At 29.6% G+C, this 12768-nt stretch overlaps 1 protein-coding gene across 1 annotated transcript; it reads right to left on the bottom strand.

Annotated features, from left to right (window-relative positions):
* Positions 1–451: 451 nt before the first annotated feature.
* Positions 452–10771, bottom strand: LOC129890736 (probable inactive shikimate kinase like 2, chloroplastic). Its single transcript, XM_055966225.1, has 11 exons — positions 10667–10771; positions 10526–10606; positions 10433–10440; positions 4698–4950; positions 3545–3732; positions 3275–3469; positions 2929–2990; positions 2536–2602; positions 2335–2453; positions 998–1174; positions 452–835 (listed from the first exon to the last, which is right to left on the bottom strand). The coding sequence occupies exons 1-11, from the start codon at positions 10769–10771 to the stop codon at positions 726–728; spliced, it is 1365 nt and encodes a 454-aa protein (XP_055822200.1). The 3' UTR covers positions 452–725.
* Between the last annotated feature and the right edge of the window lie 1997 nt (positions 10772–12768).

Here is a 12768-nt window from a genome sequence, read left to right as displayed (position 1 = left end):
TTACTATAACCACCCGATATTTTTTTGAAATTGGTTTTACTTACTATAATAGTATGCTATGTATAACAACAGCAACATAGTGGTACACTCTGTAAAATTACTCTTAATAAAACCATACTCAAATATTAAATATTTAGTAAGAAATATTACGTATAAAAATAAAATGTTGAAATATTTGAGATAATCATTATTAATTTCATGCACGTTGTAAATTTGAAGTATGAATATCTAAGAAAAAATTGTATTTAATGGTCCTCATCAATTATGGTATAATTTAACAAGGAAAAACAACTAGTGTTTTTTCTTCTCACATTCTTATGTCTTTTTTTGATTAAATTGGTTAACAAATACATTCTTTCCCTTTGCTAAATTAGATGTAAACGTCAAATGACATTATACGTATGCAACACCACTTCACTATAGCAGTCACAAAACTTAAGACAAACGATGCCAGTATAATGAGGTTTTACTGGCGTAGAATAAAGAATGAATATAAGCAACATTTGTGACGATATTCACAACATACAAATTCACTATTTTCCATAAATTGAAACTTTCTGGACAATCAATCAGTTTTGTCCATGCAGGTAAAGACCTTTTTCTTTGTTTTGCCCTTAATATAGAGAGAGCATGTTGAGAATATCCAACTTGACATCCTCAAGAAGAAACTTTCTAATTATGATACACTGATACAAGGGCCAAAAGGTAGAGAAATAGTTACTCTGTTATGATGACCGAGAAGATGCATCAGGGCTCGTTGATGGATCCCAGCCCGGGGGTTTGATGTCTGGCCAATCACCCCGGCAACCCAACCTTATGTATAAACTTTTTTTCCCTTCAGAACAGAAAAAAATAAAATAACAATCACACGACAAGCTTGTGTAGACTTCTGGTTCATGTCAAGGGAAAGGGGCTCATTTTACATCCACGACATACTCAAAGTCCATTTGTGAATAACTAAGCATAGGACAAAGCATGATCATGAAACTTAGGGTACCTGGAAGGTCTTTATCTGCCAAAATTAAGCGCTTAAGGGCACTAAGCACAGCCTGAGCTACTGCTTTTGAATAGTTAGGATCCCAACCACCAAGCTTGACTACCACTTCCGCATTAGAGTAACCTCGACCACTATCTTGCATATTCCTTTTTGCCTCCTCTTTTGCAGATTCTTCATCTGAAATTTATATTAGACAAAGACAACGGCAAGCTTAAGAAATATAACAAAACTTCCATATAATTTGGTGGTGCAATTGGTAGTTGTGAGTTTCAGCACATCAAAGGTATTCCTCATGGATTGTACTGTATGTATGGGGTCCTTCCATATTAGTTCTGGAGCCATCGTTAAAAGGATTCTGTTTGCCATCCCCCCCCCCCCTATCGCAAGGGAGGTGATGTCATGCTCCTACCATTTCAACATGGACTTGAAAGTTGAAGCCCCATTATACTTTTGATGATGACCTCCTTCTCGTCCTCCTTCCTTACTCCAGTTGTCTCAGTTTAGTGATCAATTATCCACACTTGATCAGGTGTTAGCTAGTGATTCTAAGCATAAAATTCTAAGATGCCAATTTTGGGATTTTTCCTATAGTTGTCTACTAAGTTTGATTCACATAGGGGTTCACAGGAGCACTTGGACTCGGGAGAACCTTGTTTCTACCTCAGTTCCTATTTTTATGTCCATTCCTTACCTCTCTTTCTCTGTGTAAGTTGTACAGTATCAACAGTAGAGAGATGTTTCTAGCAATTGAAAGACTCGAGAAGAATCAAATAAAGAAAATATACTACTTTTTCTGCTAAAATTAATATTCCCAGATGGAGACTAGTTTGTGTGATTGTTTTTTCCACCTTATTTGTAGTCCACATGTACATGCCCATATTGGCCTGTCAACTAAGGAATTTCACCACTTCCCTGGAGTCAATTCAGCGAAGCATTCACTACAAATATCAGTTTATAAAGCCACATGCAAGCAGAGCAGTTTGTCAGCTGATTTATGATGTACACTTAAGTTCTCCATTCCTTGCTGCCCCCCCCCCCCCCCCCCCAAAAAAAAAAAAATAATAAAAAATTCTATTAATAAATATGTATTGTGTCACTCCTCGACTATCTAAAGAAGGAGATTGGAAACAATGGACGGACAGAAAAGAGCAATAAAACAATAGACAGGCTTGTAAAACATAGTTGTATTAATAAATATGTACTGTATCACTCCTTGACTATCTAAAGAAGGGGATTGGAAACACATGGACGGACAAAAAGAGCAATATAACAATAGATAGGCTTGTAAAACATACTGTACATTAAAATGATGGGGAGAGAGAGCTTAGTTTCCTAACCTGTGGCTTGAGAAAGGGAAAGCCAGACTGTAAATCCAGCAAAAAGATGCCTCCATTGGTTTACTCTTCCAGCAGCGCCTTTCTTCCCTCCTAAGGTTGCAATAACAGCACGAGCATGGCTAAAACAAGAATCAAATATAAATACATTTCTACTTCCAGTACCAAGTAAATTGAGTAAGGTATGCAAGACAAAGCGAATACCTACTCAGACTCTCTAGTATAGCACTTTCTGCTTCTGCTACAGCATCAGACCCCTCCTCATTAACCCCTGGAATCGGTTAGAGAACAATTGAATAAAGGAAAGAAGAAATTTTAAAGTGAAGGCAAACAAAGAGCTACTATGCCTTTAGATGTGTGAGAAAGTAAATAAAATGTTCCAGTGAGCATCATTCACACAAACAATGCTCAAAACAAATTGGGATGCCCCAATATTTGTTTTATCTCTTGCCTGTAGTTATTTGCTTTATCATTGTGCAGTTATGAATATTCTGTTCTTCCTTGTAAACACTTATTTTTCTATTGTTCTTCCTTGTAAAACTAATTGTTTAACAATACTTATCTTCTTCTGTGAAAAAAAAAATGGATGTAACTCACATGATTCCATTGATTGCTTGGTATATGCTTCTAGCAACTCCTTTGTACTAAGTGGAGTGTACCTAGCCACCATAAGAGTTGAACAAAATTTTTAGAAGATATTGACTAAAGCAGCAAGCAAGAATCCCCGAGGGTGCAAGGGGAAAGAGGAAATTGTGTAGTTTAATGTAAAAGGACAATGATGAATGTGGAAGAAGGAAACCACTATTCAGGCTTTTTATCATGATTCATACATCTTCTTTCACCTAGGTTCGGTGAAAGAGGACTAATATATGGCATATAAGAATACTGTAGCTCCATCACTCTATGCAGCATTCTCGTTTACTCATGAAAGTGAGGAACATACCCTAGTCCAACAGCCAATTCTCGAGCAATCCTCTGGTTGATTTCAGTTGATTCCCCAACTAAGTGTATTGATGTTCCTCTAAGGAGTTGTGTAATTCCAGCACTTAGGGACTCCCAAGACTCCACGATGTCAGGCCACTTCAACTCGGAGTTTTGCTTCTTCAAGCTAATTACTAATTGATCTTCATCTATGTACCTACACAAAAAGATTTATTTCAGCATACGTTGCACAAGGATATAACAAGTTCAGTAAAATTATGCTTATATTCACCATATCGTCTCTGCAGGCTTTATTTTCTCATACAAAGTACTGGTTTCCATGAGAGTCTGAATGATTCCAGATTGCTGTACTCTAATTGCTAATGAGCTCTCATTTGCATCTACACATATGTCCTTAGGAGTTATATCTCCCTGCCCAAGTTCTAATCTCAACTCCACATCTGAAGAGCCATCTGAAAACTGCAATAAGTTTGGGTCATTAAAGAGAAGCTAATTCATTCTCATTTCTCAATAAGAGCAAATTTAGATTAAAAAAGTTAACATGGAACTCATACTACATTGCAGGGTCGTTTGGTTGAAATACAAGTTATGTAGAGATTATAATTCAAGGATTAGTAGTGTGTTTACTATAATGCGGAGATTATTTCTTAATTGGCTATTGTCAAAGAAAATATCCTTCCTATTTTTATTTTAATCCATGGACTTATTCTACATTCTAACTTGCATTAAATAATGCATAGATTCTTATGGCAAGAAGAAAACAAGTAACCAAACAATGTACATAGTAATTAGTCTCGAATTTTATGCGGTGATTAAATATGCTTATTTCACCAACCAAACGGTCTCTAAGGGCTCTTTTGGTTGGAAACAAGTTATCGCATGATTAATTATCTTGGGATTAGTTAGGGATATATCCCATCACTATGGTATAAATGGTGAGATAAATTATACAAACTTGCCAACCAAATAAGAAACCAAAATTTTGTCAAACGATTATTTTTTTATCCCAGGATTATTTATGTTTATTCCTTAGGCCAAACGACCCCTAAGAGTTTACTACCAAATGCAAAGGACACAAACATAGTCACTTTTCCTCCGTTTCAATTTGTTTGATTAATTTTGACTTGTTACGAAATTTAAGAAAATAAAGAAAATTTTTGAATTTTATAACCAAAAGTTGAAATTGAACGTTTAGCTAAAAAGAAAAAAGTCATTCTTTTATCTAAAAATGAAAGTAGCCCAAACAAATTGAAACGGGCAGAGTATAATTTATCTGGTACTATTTGATTGAACATAATGATACGTTGCGTATGGCAGTGGCAAAAAAGGTAAATAAAATTTTCCCCAAAAGCAGATGAATTTTGCGAAGCAGCCAAATGGGTCTATGATTAAAGTATTCATGTACTTAATGAACACAAAATTACCTCGTATTGAGTATTATTTGTGGAAGCAGTAGGAAGATTACTGCAATGAAGGCAGGGATTGATTTTCTTGAAATTGCTGTAATCCAAACGGGGAATTGCAGAATAAAAGCTCGCAATAGATGGGAATATGGGTTTTGAGTAAGGAGAAAAACTCTTTGGAATTGAGGGTGCAACTTTAATGGGGTTTTGGTAAAGGAAACTGAGAGCCACTGAAGAAGAAGCAGCAGCAGCCATGTTTGCTTCTCTGTTTCTTCTGGGAAAAATGGAGCAGATAAAAAATGAAGACTTTTTTGAGTATTTACAGTTAGATCCCGTTAGTTTGATGAAATTACATATTTAACCATATAACTTCAAATTTAACTCAAAACAAATTATTATCTACATTAAAGTTAATTGAATTGTTGGATATTTTTTACTTTTCAAAATAATTGAATTTTTCGCTTTTTAAGATAGATGTTGATTTTTTTTTCAATTTTATCCTTCATAATTAAATTTCAAGGTTGAATTCCAAAAATGAATTAAATAAATATTGAGAGCTAGCATGGAGTTTGTAAAGGGCAAAAATGAAAAAAAAAACATGATTAATTTATGTCTTTGTTTTTTTTTCTTAAGATGTGTGTCATATTCCAATAATTAAATTATTTTGGAACGGAGAAAGTAACATTTTAAATTTTAAAGTACTTTGGAACATTCAATCTTGCTTTAATTTCTTCAAACTTAAATAAGATTGCAATTATGTTGGAGATTAGTAATTTACGAATTTAGTATCACACGCTTCAAGTTGTATAAGAATGTCAATGATATCACTAAGTGTATCATATTTATTGAATACAAAATGCGCATGAAGCTCCAAATTCCTTTAATGATGTTTCTCCACACCATTTTCCGCATTATCAACAAAGTCATTTATTTCTCCTACGAGATCAATCAAAAAATCTTAGTTACTGAAATTTGACACATTATTGCAAAATTTATTTTTTGAAGCAAAAGTTATCACAATTTCCATGTTCCTCGAATTTACTCTACCTCGTTCCTAAAAGATTGACACTATTTATTATTGTTATTATTATTATTTTATTTTCAAAATAATGACTTATTTTTATTTTTTTAAAAAAAAACTTGAACTTCTCATTTAACGTTCACTGACAAAATTTTATAGCTATATATAAAGATATATTTAAGATCACAAATTTAAAAAGTTTATAGCTATATAAAAATTAATATATTTTAGTAAAATCATTTTAACTAAAGTAAAATTCATACCATAATTAAATTATGCCATATAAATTAAAACGAATAAAAAGGAATAGTTAAGATTTGATTTCACCCTTCACAAGATGAACTGTCAATTGTATTGAATTTTGTTTAGAGTGATTTGGTGTAAGATATAAGGTATAATAATCTCTAGATAAAATGTAGGATTATTTTATTCTGCATTTAGTTGGAGGTAATTTTAGATTATTTATTTCACCATTTATACATTAGTGATGAGATAAGTTATCTTATATACATAGTGAATAACTTTTCTCGAGACAAGTAATTCAGAATTAACTTGTTTCCGACCAAACGACCGTAAAAATTACTTAATGAGGACTTGTGAAAAAAAAATTGAGCATAATTTTTATAATAGGAGGATCCTACACCTATGGCAAAGACATTATTTGGAAAAAGAGAGTGTGACAATTACTACTTTTTAAGTCATGTTTTGTGGCAATGATATAGGGGGAAAAAATCATACTTTTATTCTTCTTTTGCCAAGCATATATGGTCAATGGTCAAGTCTAGTATGAGCATGTTTTTGGTTTTGGTTTTCGGTATTAGTTGCTTGTATTAGGATTTTGGCTAATCGATTAAAATTTGTGCATAAGGTTCATTAAAAAGAGAAGAACGTCCTACTAGAATCTTTATCCGAGATTAATTTAAGATGAAAAAATCTTATCTATTCTACTATAACATTTTTTTTCCTTTAAAAAAAGGGCCAATTTGCATTATTCCTTTTCGAAGGATCATATAGATTTGGGAATACTTTGAAAAGGGTTTTTCATTCTCAAACTTAAATGTTTTTTTTGTAGGGTTTATTTTTATATTATTATTTGTTTTGAGAATTTTCCTTAGTAGTCACAAAGTTATTGGAACTTATATATAGAATATAATAATGCTAAAGGATGGTCCATATCTCGTTCAATTTTGATTTAGTTTTTTTTTTTTGAATGTAATTAGAATATTTTCAAACGGTACATTTCATTTTTGTGCTATATAAGTACTCCATAAACAATCCACTTATACAATATTATGACGTATCGTCGAGAGTTTTGACAAAATGATCTCTTATATCTAATGACAAATTGAATAGAATAAATAACCTATTTAAATTTCTAATGTATAAAAATAACGATCGACATAAAATTAAAAATAATTTTGCAAAAGGGTTACAAATCAAATCTCTCATTTTGAGGCATATATATTTTGTGAAATTTTGTAACTAAATATAGAACGTCAGATGAATTAATTATTTGGATATATTCTTTTGCTTTTTAAACTTATGCAACTTGTTTTAGCTGGAGCACTAATAGTCCACAGTATTTGCTCAAATGGTGCACTTTTAGTCACTTCTTAAACATTCTGTTAATATTCTTAGGATTTTTCAAGATAATTTTTCTATTAATTATTTTTAGATATAGTTGGAGAAAATGATTGTACTTCCTTGGTTTCATTTTATTTGGCTCATATTAATTTAATATAATCTTAGTTTTTTTATTATGAATATATTTTATTAAACTAATTTTATTAACGATGCTTTATATATGAAGATGTAGATCATTACCTAAATAGTCACATAGGTTGATGACTTGCAATTATTAAGTTTATAATGAATTGGGGAAATTAGGGAGGTAATTACAAGTTCTCTTTCTTTTTCTTCTACTTAGAAACACTCCAAATATGTAGCTTAAATAATTTGACTCATTTATATCATAACTGGTCTGCTTTCCTTTTCGAAAATTGATCTTTAATTTCAAGTAATCCTTTCGTTTAATATTACTTGATTTAAATTAATCTGATATATCCTTTAAAAAATTCTAATTAGAGATGTATTTTTACTAAATTAATCTTATTAATGATATTTCACAATATTAGTTTTGATTATTACTCTTTTATGTTGTTATTTAATACTAAGGATACTATGAAAAAAACTCTTTTAATTTGTTAAAATGAACAAGTAAATAGAAATATTTATTTTTGATATAAAGACCAAGTAAAATGAAACAGATGGATGCACTTTCAATTCTCAATTTCAAGTTGCATTAACTCTTTATTATTAGCTTCTTATGCTTGAAGCTAAGCAAGTGATGCAAATAGAGATATTTACGCACTAATCACTCTACTCAAGTTTATAGCCAAATTGAACTCATATTTTTAAATCTTCTTATTTAACCATTTTATATATAATTTGAAAATATGTAGATAAAACTCAATAATTTGTCAATGTATGATTGTGCTCTTAATTTTTTTTATGCTTCAAAATTAACTGAGAGTTATATTTATATTTTTCATCACAACTTAAACATTGTTGGGTAGATGAAAGTGATTTTTTTTAAAAAAAAACATTTCGGTGGTAGGGTTTTTAAAAGCTTAAAAGCACACTAATGAGTTTTAATTTGTGATTTGATGAAATTTTTAACAAATCGATTATTGAGTTTGTTGGGGATGTCATTTTGAAGTTGTTAAAATTTCAATCTATTTGATAAAGATTTGAGCTATTTGGTGATTTTTTTGGCCCATTTTGAATTAAATGTCATGAGTTGAAGTTTGCAGAAGACGAGATTCAATTTTCGTATAAGTCCTATAATTTTGTATAATAGTGCAAAAGCATTTACAAATACCTCTTATACACTTTTATACAAGGTCATTACATTGCTTATTTTAAATGTATAATGTTGTATATTGGATGTAAATACTATTGTAAAAAAAATTGGTTATCCGCAATTGCGAAGCCATAATTTTTAATAGGGAAATTAAAAATATAAAAAAGTAAATAAGAGAAGGAATCAAAAGAATTTAACATATATATATTGTAATTTTTCTACGAAGAAAGTTCAAATAAACTCCCATACGATACCCTGCACCCCTGATTATGCGAGTGTAGACTAAAAATAAGATTTCCTGTATGCAATGAATGGTATTGAGATGTATATTATTGAAAAATCCCATATAAATATATACACAAGAATAAAGGTGTTTTTCTGCATAATAAATTATTTATAGTGATACAAGATATATATGGGGGAAACGACTAGTTCAAAAAAATTGTGATTAGAAAAAGTATCATCAGCTCCAATTTATAATCATTAAACATATTATAATATATGTCAAATGTTAATTAAGTCCACTTTGAGATAATATTTTATTAATAATTTATAAAAAGTAAACTTTACCTAAATTCCATAATAAAAAAGTCTAATTACTATACATCCTTCGTCGTACCAAAATTATTCGATTTTCCCTTTTTTCAGTTTTGCTGATATATTAGTTATGTATCTGATACATTATCTTTAGCTGTAAAATAGTTAATGCAGATCATCTATTTATGGATAGTATCTTAATATAAGGTGTGATTGGTTCTTTAAATCAATTACTGATCTAATTAATGAGATTAATTGATTAAAAAAAGCAACTGTTGTGTACATGAAGATTCAATCCAAAAAACAAAGCATCAATTCAAACCAAAGTCGATTTTAATTTTGTTTCAGTTTTGCTGATACATTAGTTATGTATCTAATACATTAGTTATGTATCTGATACATCATCTTTAGATGTAGAATAGTTAATGCATATTAGCTATTTATGAATAGTATCTTAATATAAAGTATGCTTAGTTCTTTAAATGAATTACTGATCTAATTTCCTGCAGGGTTTTTGATACATCAGTTATGTATAAATTGTGTTAATTAAAGACTGATACATCAGATCTGTAGTTGATACATAAGTTCTGATATATATATGTGAATTTTATTTTTTGCGGGTTTTTGATACATCAGTTATGTATAAACTGTGTTAATTAAATACTAATACATCAATTCTGATACATCAGATCTGTAGTTGATACATCAGTTGTGATACATATGTATCAAAGTTTATTTCCTGCCGTTTTTTGATACATCAGTTAGGTATAACCTGTGCTAATTAAATACTGATACATCAGTTCTGATACATATAGCTTCTTCACCTATTGATGATTTGAAATCATCAATGAAATTAGCCGTATATGCAGTGCCGAATCTCAAAGAGTGGGAAGGTATCTTCTTGATGACGTACTCCATTCCCTGCATTGACATGGAAAATGATTAAATAGAACTTGAACTTGATACATAAACACGATGTATCAGAAGCATTAAATCTTGATATATGATAATCTGATACATACAGAAGATGTATCAGAAGCAGTAAAGTTTGATACATGAGAATCCGATACATAAATGTAGATGTATCAAAATCATTAAATCTTTATATATTAGAATCTGATACATAAACAAGATGTATCAGAAGCAGTAAAATTTCAGAAAAAAGGAATTTTTTTTTTAAAAAGATGTATCAGAATCACTAACGCTTGATACATGAGAATCTGATACATAAACTGGATGTATCAGAAAAAAAGATATATCATAATGAGTAAATCTTCAGAAAAAAAGACATATTAAAAAAAAATACAATGTTTCAAAAGTATTAACGCTTGATACATGAGAATCTGATACATAATCAAGATGTATCAGAAGGAGTAAATCTTCAAAAAAATGATATTTAAAAAAAATACATCTTATTTGGACTCATACCTTTGGGAGATTAGGGCGTGTTGTAACCCCTTCAATCTTCTTCTCTGCTTCTTTGGGTGCATGTTGAACTGAAGATTTCGACTTCAATTTCTCACATAGCTTATCCATCACTGCTGGATCGTTACAATATTTGGATCTAACCTTGTCGTAACCTTCCCAAGATGAATCAGAACCCAGTGAAATAAGAATTCCTTGATTTTTATTCAACTGTGTGAGACCAACACTAAAAGATGGAGCGGAATCCATATGTATCAGTGAAGAATATGAGTAAAAAGACACAAAGGCTACAAATGAAAGCAAAGGAAACCAATTTTAGAAGAAAACAACGGAAATCAGTTTTAGTGAGAATGAAGTGAGATTCCAGATAAGGAAAAACTTAAACATACCTTAGTTAGAATCTTGAAATTGAGTAACTGACGAAGTGGAGCTTGAAATTAGGCGTGAATTTAAGATAGATGAATGAAGTAAAATGTGATGTATCAGTGAGATGGAGAGAGGGTTAAAAAAGAGGAATTTTTGATATTTTTTTATATGGTAGAGAATATTAGTAAATATGTTATTATAATATGTGTAAATGGATAATTTTCCCAAATATTTATTCTATTGAGGTGTTTGTGATATTCAAGACAATAACTACAATTGGAGCCCGATGCACTAATAGGGGCAACTCACCATATTCGGAGGCCTAAACCAAAATTTTAATTAGAGGCCTAAAATCTAAATAACTTCATATATAATTATTTAAAAATTATTTTTCTTACTTAGATGCAAATCATTACTTAATATTTTTGTAATAAATGATTTCGTCTAGTACCTTTTTTTTTTCCAGTTATTAACTTTAGGTAAGATTTTATTAATTCAACGATGAATTTTTTTTTATCGAAGCAATCATTATATGAACTGTTAATATAAAGAAAAGAGTTAAAACTATAATATCTAATTCAAAAAGTTGATAACTTGATATACCTCACTTAATATGTTTGTTGTAAGGCATGAAAATTTAAGAAATATAATAAAAAATTTGCAATTCACTTTGTTTAACACTTTTTGACTATTGATTTATATTTTTGACAAATTATTACTCCAACTCATCAAAAATTTGAAGAAGAAGAGTACAAAAGAAGTTAAAAATAATAAAATAATATGAGTGTTAGCGGAGAGAATGTAAGAAGGCAAAACAAGATATTTCTTTAAAAATAATTTGTTATCATAAATAATCACTTTTCTATGAAAAAATTAATACATAATTTATTATTGGTAAAAATTTGAGGCCCATTCCTTATTTTTTAAAGTCTAGAGTCGGCCCTGTGCACTAACTCCCTGTTATGCGTGGAGGAAGGTTTAATCATAAAAGTCTATTATACACAGATTTATCCTGCATTAATTTTTGCATGCAAGAGTTTATTTTCATCGATCACTCAAACCCATGACTTTTTAATTAAGTGACATCAACTTTACTAGTTACGTCAAAACTTTTCTTTAAGAATAATACTCCCTCCGTCCATTTCTACTTCTCCATGTTGACTTGACACTCCCCTTAAGAAACAAAAAAATAAAAGAGTAATTTTACTATATCATCCCTATTAATTATAGGTCATCTAAATAGACACCATATGATAAATTATCTCTTGAATTTTCAAATTGGATAAGTAAAATTGAACAACTATTTTTTGTATATTGGATAAATAAAAATTAAAAAAGAGCGTAACTTTTATGATAGAATGAAACAATTATTAATTAATTTTATCTTAAAACATTTAAAATATTTAATAAATAATTTAAAATAATTATTTTTTTAAAATCACAAAAAATAATTTAAGACAAAAAAAGTACGTTGTTATCGTAGTTCGGTAATTAATAAGTTTCATTATTTGTACCTGGGAATTTGTGCAAAATCATTTCATGTGAATGTATAGGTCTAGAAATTCTGTGTGTTTGTGCCTATATTGATGAAATATACTCCCTCCTTTCAATATTTACTTTTATCGCATTCCAGTCCCCTTAAAAAAAATTCAGCATTAATATGAGTATTTTATTATAACATTTATAATAATTGTTGTTTAGTATCATCTTTGAAAAAATAAATAATTAATGTTAAAAGTAAAATATGAAAATAAAATTATTTTCTTATATGTTAAAAGTAATAAGTAAAAATAAAATTTACTTTTGAAATAATGGACAAGTAAAAAATATATTTATTTTTAATTTTTTATATATCTATTTATATTTTAAAATAATTTCAA

This window comes from Solanum dulcamara, chromosome 5 (genome assembly GCF_947179165.1).
Source record: "Solanum dulcamara chromosome 5, daSolDulc1.2, whole genome shotgun sequence".
In the NCBI taxonomy this organism is placed as follows: domain Eukaryota; kingdom Viridiplantae; phylum Streptophyta; class Magnoliopsida; order Solanales; family Solanaceae; genus Solanum; species Solanum dulcamara.
The sequence above is the reverse complement of the archived record's forward strand: the minus strand, read 5'-3'. Positions and strand labels throughout refer to the sequence as shown.